At 39.6% G+C, this 21340-nt stretch overlaps 1 protein-coding gene across 1 annotated transcript in view; it reads left to right on the plus strand.

Moving 5' to 3' along the window:
• The first annotated feature begins 999 nt into the window (after positions 1-999).
• The window catches only part of ULK2 (unc-51 like autophagy activating kinase 2), a 36317-nt gene continuing 15976 nt past the window's right edge, over positions 1000-21340 (plus strand). Inside the window, exons 1-12 of the mRNA XM_009875562.1 lie at positions 1000-1089; positions 2318-2359; positions 11675-11707; positions 12086-12122; positions 13619-13792; positions 14874-14947; positions 15492-15593; positions 15947-16005; positions 16323-16405; positions 19843-19893; positions 20258-20346; positions 20706-20877. Of these exons, the coding sequence (XP_009873864.1) occupies positions 11678-11707; positions 12086-12122; positions 13619-13792; positions 14874-14947; positions 15492-15593; positions 15947-16005; positions 16323-16405; positions 19843-19893; positions 20258-20346; positions 20706-20877 (871 nt within the window). The 5' untranslated portion in view covers positions 1000-1089; positions 2318-2359; positions 11675-11677. The remainder of the gene's footprint in view (positions 1090-2317; positions 2360-11674; positions 11708-12085; positions 12123-13618; positions 13793-14873; positions 14948-15491; positions 15594-15946; positions 16006-16322; positions 16406-19842; positions 19894-20257; positions 20347-20705; positions 20878-21340) is intronic.

Here is a 21340-nt window from a genome sequence, read left to right on the forward strand (position 1 = left end):
CGCTGTCACTTTGGTTTTTGTGGGTTTTTTCCTTTCCCTCCCCTAACAACCCAGCAACCTCTCTGCGTTCCCACCTCTCCTCTCTGCTGTTCGTAGCTCCCTGATATAACGGCGAGTGGAGAGTTGCAGCTGGCTGGGGACTGGGAGGCTGAGCCCTTTGTTTGTCGGGAGGGTCATGTTTATGTCGCTGGATAAGGAGGGATCTCATGGAAAATTGTCTCCTTTGGGATTGGCTGAAGAATTCTGAAATTCGGAGGTGTCTGGTTTCCTGGCGTGGCTTGCTAATCACCCCCGATATTCGTAATAACGTTATGATTTCTTGATGCTGGGAGAGTTTATTCTGATGCTGGTGCCTAAAGTGCTCTGCTTTCCAGAAATAAACTCCACAGATTTATCGTCTTGGAGCGTTGGGGCAGTGCTGGCGCCTTGGAGAGGCACAGTGCAGCGATTTTTGGGTTAAACAAAAAGGGAGGGGGGAGGTGAAAAAGGAAAACAGAAACTTTAAAGGCCAGTGCTGATGCTCCCACCTTAAAAATAAATAGGCAATTTATTTTTAGGTAATACATGAATAGACAGTATGTAAGTTTACTCATAAAAGCAGATGTTTTCTTGTGCAGTTTTCAGCAGTAGAGTGTAAAAAGGCTCAAATTGGGAAGGCCTTAAAGGAGAGTAGAAGTAACTGGAGAGAGAACTGAAAGGCAGATACATAGCGCAACTACCAAAAAATAAATGGGGTGTTATTACTTGCTACTTTTGCTTTTTAGGTGCTTTTAAAACCATGTAAATGCAGTGTAGCTGCAGCTGGATTTTAATAGCTCTCTAAGCTATTGTGGAATGAAATAGTTCTTGATGGTGTCATGTGATGTAGCAATCACTGGTGGGTAGAGTAGGGGTGATCTCGCAACTTTTCCTTGGGTGCTTTACTAGCTGGTTGTTAGTGGATAAAGTTAAAAAAATATAAAACTGACAATCGTTTTTTTGTTTGTTTGTTTCCAGAAAACTGATTGGGAAGTAGCCATAAAGAGCATTAACAAAAAAAACTTGTCAAAGTCACAAATCCTACTTGGAAAAGAAATAAAAATCTTAAAGGTATGTTAATTTGCAGTGATTTTTAAAGCTGCTTTACTTGAAAAGAGACTTTTGACCTAGTTCGTTCCGGGTCATGGGTAGTATCACAGTAATTGCTATGCTGCCTTTCGTTTCTTTGTTAGCTTCAGGAGAAATTCAGAACTAAAAAGACTGAGAAAAAAAAAAAACTTTTATAGTTCTAGAACACGTTATGGGCATGCTTTTGTAGTTTAAAGTGTAAAATGGCTGTAGCCCAGGCTCTGTGCTTTGCTTACTGCAAATGTAGAAAACTTTGTCCTTCAGGATGGCTAATGTGGCACCTTTCCCAAGCAGCATGTACAACAGAAGTCATAGTTGAGGGTAAAACGTCAGTCTTTGATCTTTCTTCGTGTTGTTTTGTCAAGGATGCCTTGAAAGCTGAAGCAGGCTTGCTGAATTTGATTGCTGAAGCAGTCTCCCCACTTCTGAGTTGTGTTAATTCCCTTAAAATGTGTAGCGTGGCTCTAATGAAGGAAATAAACCAGAGCATCGTTTAGTTTTTCAATGCTGTTTTACAGAAACATCTCCTTGGATGATCTTTGAGTGTTTTCCACTCTCTGAGCTGCACATCTCGTTTTACATAGCTTTGCAGTAATAATTAGTGCTGCTTTTTTTCCATGTTTCCAAGCTTCTTGAGATACATCACTAGTTTGTATGCTAATGTGTACGTACAGTGTTCTATTTATTATGTACCAGAAATTATGGTGTCAGATATATTAGTGTGCTGCAAAGACAGATTTGGGTTTTTTTAGCAGTTACAAATAATTGCGTGAGCTATCATGTGAGTGTTATTTGGTGTTATTTGATTAGATTTCCTTTTTATTGTAAAATGGTAAGGTTGACTTGAATGTAGTATAGTTGGTTGCTTTGCTAAGCAAGAAATTGTGTGAGTCTATAAAATTAAATTCATTCAGTTTTCAGTACTCGTTAAAGGATCTTGTGCTGTAGTACTTTCTGTAACAACACATATTAAAAATAAATTCTGGAACCAAATGTTTCTGTGACCTCTGAAGATATTGCCTAATTTCCTATTCCTGTAAGTATTATCTAAATAGCTAGAGTTTCCTCTGAATTCCTTCAGGTGATCTAAAAAAGATGCTAGCTTTCTTTGTAAAATGTGTTTCTCTTTGTTTATCACCTAGCATCTTAAATTTAAAGTAATAATAAGAATAAAAGGCTATTTCCATAATACAAATACTTTGATTTTCAGGAACTTCAGCATGAGAACATTGTAGCTCTCTATGATGTCCAGGTAAGATACATTTTGATGCCTTTTTCGTCATTAGAATTTATTTATTTATATATTAAAATATAATGCATACTGAGTAGAAAATCTTGCCTGGCCATGTATTTTGTTGCTATAATCAGTTTGCTATTTAGAAAAAGAAACCCAGTTCCCTGGCAGCGTTATGGTGGAGTTCTCTCATCTCCAACACACTCTGCACTTATTTTGTATTGGCTGTTTCTGATGAGCAGGACGCACGCTTGGGAGAGAAAGCCGTTAGGAATATGGTTTCCTTCCAGGTGGGAGGGGCAAGTGGCAGCCTGAGAACCTCTGCGGAGGCTCTTGGTGTAGTTTGATCCCGTCTCCAGAGAAGAAGCATCAGCTGGCTGGGCTGAGAGCGCTGTTGGTGGCAGTAACAGTTCTCCTGAATTAGCCTTGTTTCCTCGGCCCTGTAGTTTAATTGGGAAGTGGGTGTTTGTGGATAACGACTGAATACACCTGAAGGAAAATGTACTAGTAGGAGTTGATCTGAATGGATGAAGCAAGTGACATTAAGAAGTCAAGAGAACTTAAAATATTCTTGTAGAAAAGGAGCTGCATCTTTTGAGATCTCTGTAACAAAGAAATGTATTTTAATAGCCCTGTGTCACGGCAAGGAGGAACTGAAAGAGCTGGACCATGATCACACATGTATATATTGCTGTTGGCTGTGTTCAGAAGGATAGGACAGAGTATAAAAGCCAAGCAGACATTTGGATCTTTTTGAGTAGGAGAAATAAGCATTAAATTGCTTCAGATTGTCTTCCTCTTTTTACTCCCAGGGTTCTGCCTGATAAGGTGGAGTTAGTTTTCCAGCCTATCCAGCCTAACATATCCTACTTGAGTAGGAAGAACATTTTTTGTATCCTCAGGCCTGCAAGTGTGTCAAGTAAAGCTACGTATAACATGATGTAGGTTATACAGACATTTGTTCTGCTTCAGTAACACCTATACGTATATCTCCTGGGCTCAATTCTAATCTTAAATACAGAGTTACTTTCATGAAAAAAATTATTCAGAACCACCCTTGGGGCATTGCATAGTTAAAGCAACGCAACATGGGCATTTTGACATTCTTCAATGTTTTCTGTCTTTATACGTTTGCATCCTAAACGGTTTTCAGCTTACGTGTAGATGTGTATCTCTGTAGCTGCAGAAATCGGTGTTAACGTGATACACGCTAGGCAGGCTCAGGGTTTGTCATGTGGTACCGCCACAGGATTTGTCCCAACTTCTGTTGACTCTGGTACAAAGCAGTGGTGTTTGTATAGTAACAGACTGTGCATCAGAAATTCCAATTTGGATGTGTAGACTCTTTTCCCTCCTAGGTCTTGACTTCAGAACTCTGCATTCTGAATTACACTTGCAGTTCCAAGAGGGAAGGTGTAGTCTCTTGTGCTTTTTGAAGAAACCAGGTTTTCCTGAGTATTGCTAAGTGGAAATAATCTCTCAGCAACCTAAATTTAGTATATCCAGACATCTTAAAAGGAGCTGAAATTGTTGACTGAGGGCGTTGGTCTGTGAGTAACTAGCTGAGATTCAGATTTATCACTGGCAGTTGTTCGTAGGTGAAGATTGCTTATTAAGCTTTGCAGCTCAGCCTGAGGTTAGTTGCCTAGGTAGATATTTTGGTGATTTAATATGGTGTACCTTCTAAGCCTTGCAGAGGCTCTTGCTTCTTTTGATTTATGCACAGAACCTCCACAAGGGAAGAGGCAAGTGTACAGCTCTGTCCTCTACAATTTCTTTACCTGAACATTAGTTAAAAACATAACTTCTGTGCTTTCCTGTTCTGCCACAGGAAATGCCCTTAGAGTTACAGTCCCTGAGTGATCAGTCCTGTGCTCACCGTTTAGGAAGGGGATGCTGTCACTTGTCACTGACTGTTGCATGTTACAGAGAAGGGAAAATGTCTCCTACCTTGGGTATATTTCAAATACATTCTGTGCGAACATAAAGCTTGGCAGTGTGATGCTACTTCTGTGGAAAAAAATTGCTTTGCAAATTATGGTCTAAGAACGCGACACTTGCACAAATAAACTTTTCCCTTTCTGCACGGGGCCATGTTTGTGAAATATTATACATCATTAACTTGTGTGATTACATTAATTTATAACCCAGCAAGAATGAGCGCTATGCAAGGCATTCGTGTGTCTGGTAGGCTGATACACCTACTAGTTTTCTTTAGCGTTTCATGTTCTAGCATGTACAGCCCTTTCTGTTTGCTGTAGAACTGTGATCATAGTGATAATAATACTGCAGATAAGACTTTAGGATTTCAAGCAATTTTCAAGTTACAGAAGCTCTTTTTTTTCCTTGCTGCTGAAGCCACTGGAGTCTGTCACAGTAGGAAGTTCTCAGTGTGACTGGGAGTTCGTTTTATTTTTACAGTTCTGTTGGTCTGAAGTTTTTCTTAACCTTAGACAGTTTGAAGTAAGAAAATGCTCATGTTTTGGAGGCGCTATTTGAAAGACCACCTAGCTGAATGATCCAAGAACAGATTTTTGGTTTAACTGAGTTTTCAGATAGAAAAGATAGTGTGTAATTTAAGTAGCAAAACTAAGTGAAAAGGTATAAATCAGTTGCAATGAAGGATAAATCATTTTGCATCTCATAATATTAAATGATATTATTTGTACTTAATGGCAGTACATTGAGATTAAAGCTCTGGCCCTGCATAGCAATCTGGAATATATCTTTTAAGCTCGAGAATGAAAGGGTAGTTACTATTTTATTTCTTGCAAAAGGATTCATTTGGAATTGTTTTTACAGGAGGGAGGTAGATTCTTGCGCTTTCATCTGTGTTTTTTTACGGTTGTGCTCCTGTTGCGTGGTCTGTGACCAGTCAGTCGCACAGGTCAGTGTAATGAAGATAGATGCACCATTAAGATTTTAATTAGATCCAAGGAAAACTTGTGAGCCATTCTTCTGATAGTATATGAACATTTTAAAACCTTGTACATCGCTGTTGCTTCAGCTCCTGTGAACACCAGTTTGATGTTATTATGTGTAGGGTCCGTGGAATTAAATTACTAAAAATGCCCATTCACCTGGAGACGCATCCGAATGAATTGGTGTGCTGTTAATGTTCTGTGTGCATTGATCGCCGTAAAAATCTTTTGTTCTGGTGCCAGCACGATAATTGCCCTTGATTTCCGTAAGGTGGTTACATGCCGCGCGGGCAGGTTTGATCTGCAGTTAAGCATTTTATGTAAGCAGAACGTGCCGCTGTTGTTTGTGCCATCTCAGAAGGCCGGGGATCTGCCAGGGTGTGGAGAGCAGTCGTTCCAAGACTTGAAGGCATTTGTGGAGATGCTTAACTGCGAACTCGCTGCCTGTGAGAGGCAAATAGTTGGACTCTGAAAGATAAATGTGTGCAGGTCACCTCTAAGTATGACATTTTTTATATTGAGTTTAAAAAAAAAAACCAAACAACAAAAACAGAGTATGGATAGCAAGACGTAAACAGTCGAGACATGTTTTTTTACTTGTCTTCTTGGACAATAGTTTGGTAGTCTTTAATTAAAGAATAAAAGTCTCCTGAATCTCTAAAATAGTGTAAGAATACAGCTCTTTTCCCATGATGGTGCTGTGGGATGTCATTCATGCTGCAAAAGAAGATGAATCTTGGATCCCATTAATTGGGGAAATGGAGCCCACTATTTCTCAAAAGCAAAAGGAGTTTAAAATAACCTCTAACTCACCAGCATGAAGTATATTGATGTCCTTGGATAAAGTATTCTACTGAAGTATGAAGGTATCAGTAAGTTATTTGAAATGTGCTATATTTAGGACATGAATTTACAGTTTTGTGCAGTTCATGATCCCAAGTGTGTGCTGAGTAGAACTAATCTCTTTCACAGTGCCAGACAGCGACTGTTTTAGCAAATAATTTAATTCAAAACCTCTTTAGAATGTCAGCCGCCAGAATGAAAGCCTGTAATGTATCTTGGAGATAGCGTTTGAGAAGAATGAATTAATGTCTTCACTGTATGGAGTCTGAAGTTTGCTGTTTGAACAGTAGTTTAGGGAGAACTAATTTCTAGTGTGTTATTGGAGAAACAGTATCTCAACATAAATTGTTTCTTGTCTCAGCTTGTTGGTACACAGCAGACAAAGTAACTGCAGCCACTTCTGCTGGCCTTGAAAGCAGTGAAAGCTAATGGGAACAAAGCCAGTGGTTCCTCTAGTACCCACACCTCAGCCTTTACTTACACACAGTGCCTGTGAGCTCTTACCAGGGATGCTTGTCGAAGGAATTCTATTTTTCTGTACCTGTTGATTTTTTCAGTAGAAATTAAATATTACTGTTCAGTTTACCCAAGGACTCCAGTTGGTCCGGCGGTGTTGCGTACGTTTCTTGAGGCATTCGCTTCAAGCATTCCGGCGGGTGCTCTTAATCTTGGTGTTTTGCAGCTTGGATTGCCTCCATACTCAGCATCATAGGCTGATTTTGAACTGTCGTCTTGTGAATGAGGATGCCTCGATACCTGTATTTCTTCTGTCAGCTCCTCGATTAAGGCCTTTGTGTTTGTCAGTAGGCATCCTCCCTGTGTGTGGAAATAGCCCTAGGAAAACGTGCCACTCAGACAAGTTTTCAGATAAAAAGAAAAATCCTGCCCTGTAGAAACTGTAAAGGTGTTGAAACGCTCCCGAGTAGCTGATGCCGATGGGAAGGTTGGTTACGACAAGGAATGACGCCAGTGTAGACGTTGAGGGTCAGAGACCAGTTAGAATTTGTTTTGGCCCAAAAACAGGACCAAACAGCTGGAGTTACTGCACAGTCCTTGGCTTACCTGCTGTGCTTAGATGCTATAATTTGTATTTCAAAACTGTTTCAGAAGACCTTCTAGCGTGTAAGCATGGTAAACGTTTGGTGTGCTGGGATCAGTTTTGCCTTTCCTTTGTGCTGTGCAGCAGGCCAAGCTCCTTTCCTACCTCCCATCTATATTAGTTAAGTACAGCGTTGCCCGTAACAGAAGCTGGGTGATACGGCTATTGTGGCACATTTCTCCATGGCTGGTTGCTCTTTTATGTGAATAATTGGCAGCATGCACGCTATTTGAATTCTGCAGGCGCATGTCAACTGACATTTAGTGTGAGACTTAACATTTAGTCAGAACTAACAACATGTTCAGTCCTTCACATAATAGGAGCTGAAAATGTTAGAAGCTGCTGCTGTGGTGCACTCACAAAGCAAAAGAAGAGTACCTGCAATACAGTGAGAAATAGCCTTAGAAAGATCTGGACCAGTTCTTTTTCAATAAATCCTTAGGACTTTTGCCAAATGTATTTAATGCTAAAGAAAAAAAAAAGTGTGTTCCAGGCCAAAAATATTAAAGCAAATGTAACATAATTTAACATGTCAAAAAATTAATCACATGATAGCAGTGCACAAGTTGTCAGGTTAACTCTCATGCTCTTGGGACTCCATAAACTGCAGTTAAACAGAATCTACAGACTTGGAGCAAAAGTGAAGTAACCGTTTATTTGCCAGTTTCTGCTTTGGCAGCTCCCTAAGAGCTCTTTGCAGACATTCAGCTTGTTCTAAAGGAGAACTTCCCAACCACGGAGAGATCTAGTGTACGTTTCTGCTGGTATGCTCGAGTTGTAGCAACAGCTGTCAGAAGTAACCATGGATGTTTTGACTTCTTTTTCAATTAATGTCTTTTAAATGGAACTACTGCGCTGAGCCTGTGATTTGGGTTGGTACTTCACATCCCCTGAGACAACTGTTGGAAGCCTGGCACTAAAACATAGAAAGTTTTGGCAAATATGTTGCCTCTTAATCTCTTTCTATTAGGTTCAGCGGATAGCTTTCAGAATTGTGAAATGATTTCCTGTTAACCTTTGCTGCCTTTTACTTGAACTTGCACATAAAATCTAGATTCAGAATAGGAAGAAGGAAACTGAAGATTTTGTCAAGAAAAAATTAAACCACAGAGCAAGACACGCAGGACAAAACTGTTCTGTAATTATTGCAACACAACATACATTTGTTTTGCTCAATTATTTTTCTGAGTAGAAGTGCAGGCCAGAAAAACTCCAGCTGCAGGAATTTTATGATCTGTATATCAGTGTAATTTTTTTGAAAGCTTTGTTATCTGTTTCAAGAAGCAGTTTAAAATAGCTTGCTAGGTCAGCTGTATTGCTGAATGTTAGATCTGAAGCGTGCAGGTTTAGCAAGTCAACAGAAATCGCAAGGCTAGGGAAGGATGACAGGGATAGCTTTATTTTTCAGCAACAGAATTGCCTTGTGTTTTTCTGAACGTCCTCCCAAAATGGAGATCGCATTCCCAGTCAGGCTGGCCAAGAACACAAAATTGGAGCGACTGAGGGGGTGAACAACTTCAGCTGTTTTGAACTGAGGCTTGGAGTATGAAAAAGTGTTTGGTTATGAGTTAAAGTTGGGATGGAATGTGGCTGGGAAGCTTTGTACCAGTACCATGCATAATATTACTTCTGCAATATGAATTAGATAGGACTTCTGACCAGTCTGGGAAAATTTTTGTGAACCCCACAATCTGCTCTGCTGATTTAATAAAAAAGGATTATCCAAACTACAATAAGGAAACACGCTCTACTTCTTCCTATGACTTTAACCCAGTGGCTTGTTTGATTATTTTTAATTAAGAGTATCAGTCCAAGCAAGATGAGTAGTGCTATTTTAAGGGGAATCTAGTGTGGTCTGTAGGAATGACTTTCCTTAAGCAGGTCAGAGCTAGTACAACAGGACAGATCATGAGCTCTGTCTTTCTGAAGAGAGCAGTTTCGTTTGAAAGGTCTTTGTTTCCAAGGGAATCCAGAAAACACATTCTCTTAGTTCTGCGATGAATAACTGTCTGTCAGGAGCCGAGCATTACATACTGCCATAAGCTGCTGGTTTGTACAGAGCGTGTTGTGTCGTGGAGGCACTGACGTGGTGGAACATCTATTTCTGATTCATGGGATTGCTATGTTCGGGTGGAAATCCACGAGCTGACCTTCTTTCTTGTCGCTGGAGAACGGACCGTTTCCAGGCTTCTTAGCTGTGCCCTTCTTTTACACATCCTGATCGTCCCTTAAGTGAAGTGATCCTTGGCTGAGTTTGCCGTTTGATAAGTTGAGATCTCGGAGTTGCTGTTTGGCGTCCTTGGGGTTCCTGAAGGAAAGGGAGTTTCTGTCTTGGAAGATGTTGCAGAGGAACAATGTGAAAAGAAACAACATTTATGTATTTTCAGTAATTTACAGAACAAGTAATTACTTATCTTTTTTTGCTCTGATGTATGCACTTAGGTTTTGAGGCATTTTTGGGATTGCAAATTATAGTTCTGGTTGGCCACAGCTGTTATAGAAACATTGAACAGTTGGGACTTCCTGAAATGTCATCCACTGCTGTTTTAATATTCTATATTGGTTGGAGTTTGCCTTTCATTCCCAACAGATTTGACTAACGTTCCTAGAAATGTGCTTTCTTTGAAGCTAATTTCCAAATGTAAACAAATCTGTCATGTGCTTGATGTTCTGAGCTGGAAAGAACCTCAAATGCGTTTCAGTAACACAGATGAGAGAGGCTAAAAACTAAATGCCTCCAGGAAGTGAAGCAGCCTAATGGAGTCTTGGATTAACCTCAAAACATTCAGCTCGTTTTGAACTGCGCTTCCCGCAGTGATCTGCAGTGGGGATCCCTGTCTGGGGCGGCCTGGCAGAAACTGGCTCGCATGGGTTGTGCCGTCCACACGCTCTGTGCTGCCTGTGATGTTCAGGTTGGTTCTCTGGCCTGGGCCCAGCAACCCACTTTTACTTTATTTTTCGTTTTAAAGCTTCCTAGCCTGACCTCTTAACAAGTTCCCCGAAATGGCGCGCTTGTGTAGTTCTTGCCCATATGGTCAAATTCAACATGTGCTGAAGTTTTAATACGAGCACTGAGAAAGGTGACTTAAGTTCACAGCTTCTGTTTTGCCATGCTATGTCCCTTTTGACTCTCTTTTTTTTCTTTTTTTTTTGACACCGGTTAGCAGAGTCCAGTCAGATTGTCTACAGTGCCATTTTCAACTGAGACATACGCCTGGCCTTGTCTGATATGCCTTCTCCTTCTCCTTCAGCTCTCTTAAGGACATATTTTCCAACAAACTGTCAACCTTTGTTTAAGTTTATTTTTAAAGGGAGGTAGCATACTATGTAACTAAAAACATTATCCTGTTTATTGCGTACTTGCCTTGAGTTTCCTTCTAGTTTTCTTCGTGTTCTCTTTCCTTTCAGTCTAACTCAGTCAACTTGGAGGGAAAAAATGCTTTTATGTTGTGAAAGACCTCTGAGTATCTTCAGCTTTGTAGGCACAACAAAGCTATTTTATGCAGGAGATTTTGTGGAAAGCAACGTTGATTGTTGGTGTAGACAGGTAGGCCCTTCCCTCACACAAAATAAGTGTTTGTCAAAAAGGAGGAATGTTCAGGCTACAGCCAGGTTTAAGTACAGACCTTTTTACTGCATTTTTGTGGAGTGTGTAGATAATTTACAGTAGAAGTTAGCTAATCTGTCTGTCAGTAACTTTTACCCAGTTGCAAGAGAGGGAATTGAGGTTGCAAACAGGTCAGAGGAGGTCAGTGCTTTGGAAAATCGCGTTAGAGCTGCCATAACAAGTCACGCCTTTGCCACAAGGCGTTTGGGTCCGTGGCAGGGACATGCTTCTGCTGGTGACTCGCTGAGGGAAATACTTGACAGAAGTATGCATGATTCTTAAAGTAATTATCTTACAAAATAGCATTTGGGATCAGTTTATTCCAGACAGTTAACTGCTCTGTGATTTTGGCAGAACCAAAGCTTGTTTTTCCCAGAAGCTGGGTACATAACTTTGGAATTCCTCCTTAGAAAACAGGTTGTTGAAACCAGATTGTCTTGCTCACAGTTTGTAGTTTTGTCCAGTGTATGTGTGACTAAATATGACTGCCCTTAGTGACTGATTTCAGTGATGTCTGGCGGCGAAAGTTCACTTATTTGTAAAGGTGTTTGATGTAGAGGTTGTGCTGATGGAGCAGTCCAAGGCAGATGAAAGCGAAGGGAGTGAGAGACCCACTGAAAACTGGTGTTGCTTACTCTGCAATGCTCTTCCAGATGATAGCTTTAGTCACCAGGATATTGTTTGGTTGTATTTTTACATATACCAATGCTTTTGGAAATGTTGAATTCATAATGTGCATATTTCATACCATCTAACACAGTGACTTTCTGTGTCTCGATTGAAACATCTCACGTTAGACTTGGTTAATGCAGGTGCTGAAGGTTTTGTCACATTCTTAAATGGGATTTGTTCTTCTTTTTTAGGAAATGCCTAATTCTGTCTTTTTGGTAATGGAGGTATGTGTTAACATGTGTGTTTCTTTCTGGCTGCTTTTAAAGATAATTTTTAGACAAAACTCCTTTGCACAGCTGCAAAAAAACCATGACTTGTTAAAGCAAGCAATTCTGAAAACTAGATTATTGATTTCCTATACAGTACTAAATTTTATTAGCAGTGTTTGTTCCATAAATTATTCAGTTTCATTCTGTGATACTCTAAGTATTAATGAAGTGTTACACCTCAAATTATTAATTACACATAATTGACAGAAAACAATTTTAAGGCAAACACTTGGAAAGGATTTTCTAATTTTCATGAAAAGCTTACAGGGTAAAAATTATGCAGCAAGTATTTCAGTGCTCGTGTTCTGAATATAAAACTTTCTTTTTTAACAGTACTGCAATGGTGGGGATTTGGCAGATTACTTACAAGGTAATTGATTGCTGTATTTTGCTGTTGAGAAGCTATTGCATTACGTGTTTGTATTCCGTATTCCTATAATCCATTGGTGTTTCTCTGAGATTCTTTGGTTTTTTTCCCTTGCGGTCTAAGTATTTTTCTGTTCCTGGAATGTCTGCAATTCGCAGTGCATGTTTGCCCTGGTGTGATTTTTAGAGTACTCTCTTTATAAGAGTAATTGAATTCCTCGAGAATCCGTTTAGTGTTGTATTCTGTCCCTGGGAAGGTCAGCAGCAGAGTGCTGGTCATGTTTGTGTGCTCCCCGGGAACTTGAAAACTAAAGTTGGAAGCTGCAGGAAGACATAAGGGTTTGTGTTTGTTTCAAAATATTGCTCAGATGTTTTAAATGACGCTCGTAATTCAAAACAGCACCCACAAAGTAGCAATGAAGGTGAAGAAAATAACGCACGGACAGAAAATGCCTTCTTGCCACTGCTTTCAAATCCGTTGAATGTAACGTTCCCTTATTTGTAGATGAGGGAGGAGATGTAGCGAACCGTAAGCAGCACGCTGAAAAATGCGTCATTTCCTATTTCTGAAGTTGTATTTTTGAGGGCTGCACCCAGTGTTTTGATTCCACCTGCTTTCTTTTCCAAGATGTGGGCTTAAAAATCCTGGATTGCTTATCTAATAATGCTCTCTACAAAGCAATGGCTCTACCTTACAAGAGATTTTACCCTTTAACTTGGCCCTGCCCAAAGTGATGGCAGAAGTTACAGAATCATAACGAGGAGATTCTTATTACAAACAAAACTTTGAGCAGAGATGTTAATCTTAGTATTTTTCTTGATGAAAATCTATTTCTGCTTGCCTTTGTGTCTCAGTATGTTGAAGGAATCTTTTTGTGAGCACCTATTGTTATGGTAACTGTGTATATTAAAAGCCTAATTCACTTCCCATTAAAATCCTTGGAAAGACTCAGTATAATCCAGCTCCTGCATTCAGCACTTTTTCAGACTGCAGAATAACACCTTCTGAAGAGACTTTCAAAAGTACATCTCCTTTTTTTCCCTTCAAAATAAATTTTATCATGGATGGAATTGTTGAGCAGAGCGGTTGTCTGTATGCCCATAATTTGTTTAAAGAACAGGTGGTATGACTTCAGGTTATAAAATGATCGTAGATACATTTAATGTTCTAACCTGCGAAGTTATTTTCTTGGTTTCTTTGCCATTTTAGTGAGTTTAGGATTTAATGGTGATGAGAAGTTTTACAGTTATTATGCTGCCAAGTTGAATAAACTACTGTAAAAACAGATAATTCAGAGTATTGTAGCTAGTGCAAAGCTAAGGAGTTGTGTAGTTTGTTGAGATTATATACATTTGTAGAAAACTACTGGAGGTTGGATTGTTGTGATTGTAATTCACCATGATTTGATTATCTTCATGGTTTTCACAGCTGATCACTGTGAAGTACCCAAAGTTAATGATATTTTTTTTCTCACCTGCTGATGTGTATGTCGTTTCCAGCTAAAGGAACTCTTAGTGAAGATACCATCCGAGTGTTCCTCCAGCAGATTGCAGCAGCTATGCGTATTCTGCACAGTAAAGGGATCATTCACAGGGATCTTAAACCACAGAATATTTTGTTGTCTTATGCCAGTCGTAGGAAGTCAAGTGTCAGCGGCATACGCATCAAAATAGGTAAATATGCTAAATATGCTTTTCTCTGACCTAAAGGTAAAGCATCACTGTTGGATTATTTCTCTAACTTGGAAGTGTCTTTGTAGTTAAAGCGCCGGGGGTGTATTGGAGTTGGTGTGTATCAAATTGATGCAAATCAGACAGTGAGTCTAGAATGATGAGTTTTATACCGAAATGCAGATTCTCAGTATGAAAAAGATTGAGTCATAAAGACCTTTTTGATTAAAATCTGCTGAAAAAAAAAGAAACCGATTTAGCTGGTGTTTCTAGTATTAAACTATTTTAATTAGACATAAAACTGTAACCATTGAAACTTTGAGTAGCCTTCAGCCCATTTCAGGATTGTGCATGTGAGACTCGAGCTGCAGTTCCAGCCGGGGGTTTTGTGGTAGACCCTGCTAAGGGTTATTTGAGAAGTTTAGGGATGTAGGTTATGACCTACTTCTGGCATTGTAACGGGGGAGAGATGTCAGCTCTTCGTGGTCCTACCAAACTCCTCTTCAGAGCACGCTTCAGGACTTCCAATCTCTCCTTGTTGTTTGTTACAGTGTCCGTTTATAAACCTTGTTTTTAACAAGTTTCTTGCTCAACCAGAGTCTGAGATCTCTTCCAGCTCACTCTATCTTCTAAACACCGCAGGGGAGACAAAACTTCGTGTCTTGCTCTCCTTACTTAATGGCTTCAGATGCTTCTGCCTGTGTGGAAAATTCTGAAACTTGACTTCTCTACCTGATGTGATTTCACTGAAGCAGACTGTATATTCATCACTCTTAATGAACCATTTATATTTAGCCGCTGACTTTAATCCTTTCCTAGCCAGCCAGCATGCTCTGCAGCTGGGGAGATGGCTGAGCAGTTTGCGCAAATGATGCCACTGCTGTTTCTTGGCTTGCTGCTTGGAAGATAATTCATTATTCTTTCAGCGTGACATAGATTTCATGATTTTTTATGTAGTTATGTATTATACCTTTTTCTCTCTCGCTGGTAATTGTAGCACATTTTAGTAAGACAGATAATTTCTAGACTTGAAAAATATGAAAGTTATCTTTTTTTTCATTGACAAATGTGTTTCTTTACATAGCTGACTTTGGTTTTGCTCGTTACCTGCATAGCAACATGATGGCTGCAACTCTGTGTGGCTCCCCTATGTATATGGTAAGTGTCAGTGTATTTCAGATTATGTTGCTTATCTCCAACGTTTAAGCTACCCAGACAAAATAATTTGCCTGCAGACTGGCAAATACCTACTGTTGCTTCAGAAGTATTAGAGGGGGCATGCAGTTCACCTTTCCATAGTTTTACCTACTTTCTTTTTTTCTTGTGATTTGAAGGTCATGATTGTTCCCTGTCTCTCTGAGACAGGGAGCGTTTCTTGGTGCTGAGGGGAGGAAAAATCTTACAAAATTAAAAGGCAATGCATAAACCAAGTAAATAATTCTTACCTTACTCCCATACATGCCAATCGATAGATGCTTTCCTTAGAACATCATCATTATAGCTTTCTGGGTTTTTGAAACGTAGCTTTCGTTTTAGATAGAACTGTTACCTTTTAAGTCATGTGATGCATATTAAAATATTAATTTTGTTTTACATTGAAGTGATCTCTGTTAATCCTACTCTGACAGAAGAACTGTAGCATTCGTGTTGCTGTGGCATTGCTTTTTTGTTTTCCCTTCTGAGATGTTGCTGTACTTTCCAGGCCCCTGAAGTGATTATGTCTCAACACTATGATGCTAAAGCAGACCTGTGGAGCATAGGAACTGTGATTTATCAGTGTCTTGTTGGCAAACCACCTTTCCAGGTAATACACTATTTTCCTTTCACTTGTATATATTTCACAGAAATACCAAGGGCTTTTCCTTCAAGTCATAAAAACAAAAGGAAGTAAAATCTGAGTGTAGTGTCAATACTTCAAAGGCCAGATCACTTGAGAATACCAAGGGAGAAGCTGGTAATATTTAGTCAGTGAGATCAATGTGTTCAATCCAGAGGAAATACATAAAAATATTCAGTACCTAGGTCATTGCTGTGTTTGGGGTTTTCTCATTGAATGCCTGTATGCAAAAGTCTCCTTTTTGTGTATGTGTGCATAGGTACAAAAGCTATTTTCTCTGTGAAACTGAGCTTTAATTATTGTACCTTTTGTTTTGACAGGCCAATAGTCCTCAAGACTTGAGAATGTTTTATGAAAAGAACAGGAATTTGATTCCTAGGTATGTCACCATGGCTTTTCCTGCCACTTATTTTTCGTTGATTGAACACTTTCTCATTGTTGGGAATGTCTCAGGTTCATAAAAACATTTGATGTTGCTACCTTTACAAGGATGAAGTATGATCCCAGTGACTCCTGGGGCATCTTGCTTTCACTGTACCTTGCTGAGATGAACGGGACCTGTAGCAGGGCTGTAGAGCATGTGCAGCGAAGACTTAGGGCCGTGGCAGAATGCTGACTTCCTGAAATTCAATGGGTTGTGCATTATTTAATGCAGGCATTAAATTTAATGCATGTTTTACTTCCTCTTGTGTGCAGTATTCCTAGGGAAACATCAGCTTATCTGGCTGACCTGCTGTTGGGTTTGCTTCAGAGAAACCAAAAAGATAGAATGGACTTTGGTATGTAACTTTTCCTTTTGCTCTCTTGACTTTCCTTGTTATTTGTATTCATGTGACCAGAATTAACTGTCTTGACCTTTTGTCTGCAGCCAATTACATGAAAAGTGAAGTGTTTTTTTCTTGCCGGTTGCCATAAGTAAGGCAGCCTAGCCAAAATAAATGATTAGGTAGCTGCTGTCAGTCAGGACGAAGTGATGCGTGTAAATTATGGCTTTGTTGTTGAGTAGTGAAATACAAATCAGCCCCTTCAAGTGCAGCCTTTTAATTTCCCCCACAGTGTTATCATGAGACATCTTAAATTTCATGTCACAGTCTTATTTCTGTTACTTTAACTCCTGTTTTGACTTCAGACTGGGAGCAGACTTCTCTGATCTCCGTATGGTGTTGGTTGCAGAAATACAACAAAGTACTGGAAGAACCCACTTTTAAATGGTTTTCTCCTTTCTCTTGTAGACTGCAAATATCGTAACAGTATTAATGGGTTACAAACCTTGAGAGCTCTACATATGTGTGTGTCTGAGGGCAATGAGAGATGTGCAAATTGTTTATATTTCAAAACTGTTTATAGTTGCCAAGAGGAGTCTGGTGTTGTGCTTAGGTATTGCTAGCTGTAGAGACTTCTTTGTTTCAGTGAAGTATTTTCACTGTGAGTTGGTTTTGAAGTTTTTTAACTGAGCCCAAAGTAGTAGAAACAACAGTTGTATTTCATTAAATCCTGAAATTTTTAAGCTGTGCGGGGACTGAAATTTTGCATACTGCCAGGTGTTTCCGCGGCGGCTCTTCAGGAGCGCATTTCGCGTTGGTTCGGAAGTTAAGCCTAGTGGGAAGTCAATGGATACCTTCTTTACGAAAATGAACTTGTTTGCCCCCAGTTTAGTGCTGTGTTTGGCTTTCTTTAGCCAGAGATCTTTGGTGGCAGAACATTATTCTAATTTCTTAAGATTTCAAGGTCTCCGATCAGTATTATTGAATCATTCAAACTGGCTACAACTGTTGCCTCTTCAAAACGAGTCAGGAGTGGAGTTCAGGTTTGCGGGTGCTTTGTGCTGGCTTGATTATCTGTAACTTCAGTCTCAGAAAGCCTTTTTATGACTGGGGTTTTGGTTACCTACTTCTGTAGAAGTAATAATGGGGGTTTTTCTTTTTTAACAGAAACTCAGGGTAGGATTTTTAGAAGACGACCAGTAAAAAGTTAAATCTTGATTAGTTCTTCTTAGCTGTGTCTTTGTATGTAGTGTTATTCATGCTTGTTGTTTAAATTTGATAGCGCTGTTTATTATTGCAGTTTTATCACAGCAGCCAGGAAATGTTAATCTTAAATTCTTAGTTAATTAAAGCTAACTTAGCTAGATACAGTTAACATTACTGTTATTTTATATCAACAGCCATGTGCTTTATTACTGAGATTTGTTTTAGCATCAAGATAGGTGACCCGTCACGTTTAATCTATGGAAGGGCAAGAAAGAGCCTAAACCTTTAAGTCTCTTCATGCTCTTTGTAGATAAGACCTAGTTCTTTCCTCACTGCAAGCTGTTAGCTCTTGTGATGCCGAGATCCTAGGGTGAGTTGCGACCCAAAGACAGACGTGCTCAGGGTTTATTTCTGCTTTTGAAGCTTCGCCATTGCTCTTTAGTTCTGCATGCAAACTTGGTCTTGATACAGTCCTGAAATACACAAATCGACTAATTCATCACGTGTAGTCCTTGCATGTTTGTGATAAGACTATATTTATTAGGCTGGGCAGAGAGGAGGATTCAAAAAACATTTTAAATCTTTACTTGAAGCTCAGGACTCGCGTAGCTACTTCTTTTTTTTCCCCTCCAATTCATGCTGTGTTTTGTTCCAAGAAGTATAAAACTTTTTGAATAGTTTGGGATTTTAAACATCAATACTAGAATAATTAAAGTGTTGTTCTTCTGAGAACCAGGCATGGCTTTTTGTGTGTAAATGTGACCGACATAACTTGCTGTAACTCCTGTGTGTAAAAACTTAAGTACAAATGAGATCCAGAAAAAACCTCGTGATAATTGGGTAAAATGTCCCAAACGACAGCAGTGACAGGATTCAGAGGTGGTTGCATAAATCTGTGTGCGTCAAAGAATTAATACGTCACAAACATGGACTTTGAGTAACCGATTCCACTTTGCACTCTGGGTGTGCTGATCCCTATAGTTTCTTCAAACGTGGAAGATGCTCTGTGTCGTTCGTGGTACTGGGAGCATGCCGTTGTGCTTAGAAGGAAAAACAGAAAGCAGAATGGTAGTGATGAAAGTCATGTTTTCCTTGGCTGAGCCACTTAAAGGGGCTCTGCTGGAATGTGCTTAGCAGAGGGAGTGAAAGGGAGAGTGTATAACTGAGCCCAGTTGCCTGATGTTAGGTAAAAATAGCATTGGAAATCTTGTTTGTCTTCCAGCAATATCAAGTTGTACAGCAGGTGTTGTACCAAAGCTCCAGAACACCTGATCCTCGTGTTAAAGTTAATCATTACATTGTTCTTGCGTTACAGCCAACCTCCCTTCCTTACTGGGTTGTGGAAGAAAGTGTTGCTGAAGGAAGAGGAGATCCTGCAGGCCTCAGATTCTTTGTTTCTTTTTTTGTTTTTTTTTTTTTATTTGCTTAGGTCTGATGAACAACATTGTCCTTCCTCAACTGTTAGAACATTCAAGTTCACAGAGCTCAGCAGCTAGTTTCCACCAACACTCAATTTCCTCTGACTAGCAGGGGGTTGTTTCTTGTAGAATAACACTTTCCATGTAAGCTGCGAGCCCGCTGGTTCTGCTAACTCGATTAAGTGCATCTCAGCACATCATTTACAACAAAAGCAGAATGTTTCTATTGTAACAGTAACAAGTTAATTGAGAATATTGTTAAAGAAATTGTGTTGAGTTCTGCTTTATGCTGCGAACCGGCTGCACGGGTTGTGTTCTGCTGTGGGAGGGGGAATGGCTGCTGCTTTATTGTGATTTTCTGCCCTGTAGGAAGTAGATTAAGGGGTCAAAAATAAGTGTCAGTCCTTGGGAAAGGCAAAAGTGAAGATACTTTCAGTGTTTGATGTGGGAGATGCTCATCATTTTGAAGAGCAAATTAAAACTGTGTGAGTACCATACTGAACATAGAAAACATAATTTCGTGGTGAGTATAGAACGTCGTCTTGTGTACACAATCCTGAAGTGCAGTCATAAAACATCCCCCAGCAGTTCAAGCCGATTTGCCTTTCTGGACGTTAGTTGAAGTTACTCAGCTGATTTTTGTTTCCTTTCCAAACACTGTAGCAACATATTACAGAGGAGGCTTTATTTTTTTATAAGCCCTTCACCCTCAGGCTCTGAAATACTGATTCTGGGAAGACAACCATTTATTGCTATCTGTAATATAGTCTGTAAATTCTCTGTCATTTTTACACTTACTCACCGTGGTTCTTGTTTCTTGTTCTACAGAAGCATTTTTCAACCACCCTTTCCTGGATCAGATTTCAACAGTCAAAAAATGTAAGTAGCTTTGTTTTTCCACTTGTTTGTTTAAATGATAGATGTTGGGGGCTGGAACGGAGAAAGATCTGCCAAATTGACTGTCTGTAGGCATTTTCCTGACTCTGACTTGTTGTTTTGCTCTGCTGGGAGGTCAAGCGTTGAATTCTTTTTTGTATTATGCTAGACTGAAATGTGATACTTATTTACTAGTTCCTTTGACATTTCTGCTGAACTTAAATACCTTTGTGTGTCTAAGGATGTGCTGTGCTGGTAAGTTCTGTAAGGGTTTGTGAATGAAAAGCAATGAGAAAAGGAGTTTGACTGAAACGCAGCCTTTCAAAATCTTAGTCCCGTGTTTTAACCCTGCGTTTTCCTCTTCCAGCTTGTCCTGTACCAGTGCCCACATATGCAGGCTCAGTCTCTGGCAGTTCCTGTGGTAGCTCTCCTTCATGCCGTTTTGCTTCTCCTCCAGTAAGTTCTCTGTTTTGCAGAACAATCTCTAGAAAACATTCTCTGCGATGTTCAGCCAACAGTTACTGAATTTTAGATCTTTCAGGTCTTGAGCAGTATGAACTGTTGTGTTTACGAGCACAGAGCAAGGAATACCCCTGTCTTTTGCTAGAAGAATGCCATTAACAGTATGCTTCTCTCTTGCTCCTCGTGTTGTGGTTTGTGTTTTGTTTTGTTGTTTGGTTTTGTGGGTTTTTGGTCAAAGCTAGTGATGATTCTTACTTTGGAAGCTTCATGGTTGGAAATGCAATTCTACATTCTGACTCACTGGATTTACAGTGGGTTTTTTTACTTTCTTTTTTCTACTACCCCCCTTCCAGTCTCTGCCAGACATGCAGCACATTCAAGAAGAAAATTTGTCTTCCCCTCCGTTGGGTCCTCCTAACTATCTTCAAGTCTCTAAAGACTCTGCCAGTACCAGTAGCAAGAACTCCTCTTGTGACACTGATGACTTTGTTCTAGTCCCACACAATATCTCTTCAGACCACTCATGTAAGAACCGTCCTTGTTTTGATATTTTAAAACAATTTCTACTTTGAACATACCTTTATGTCTTGTTACTTTTCAGCTCTTTTCTCTGAAGGTGTCTCAATTCATGTTGGAACTCATTTCTTTAGTTTGATTACTCTTTGAAGGGAGGCTCTTTGGTACACCTGCATGTCCATTGGGGACTTTTTCACCTTCAGTTGAGTAGCCAGATATGGCAAAGATACCAAGATGATTGAAAGTCATGGAAAATATTGGGATTTGGCAGTAGAGGAAAGGAGTCAATTGTAAACAACTGCTGATAAGAAGCCCAAGGATTCTCTTAGTGGAGGCAGGTGCATTGTTGCCTGCAGACTAACTGAACGTTTGTAGTCGATGCTGTGGAGCTTTAGATAGTAAACAAGTACAAATAAAAACATTAAAAAGACGTTTGCCATGAAAGGTAAGACATCAGACAGGGCTTATACAA

Source organism: Apaloderma vittatum, unplaced genomic scaffold, assembly GCF_000703405.1.
Source record: "Apaloderma vittatum isolate BGI_N311 unplaced genomic scaffold, ASM70340v1 scaffold15048, whole genome shotgun sequence".
NCBI lineage: Eukaryota > Metazoa > Chordata > Aves > Trogoniformes > Trogonidae > Apaloderma > Apaloderma vittatum.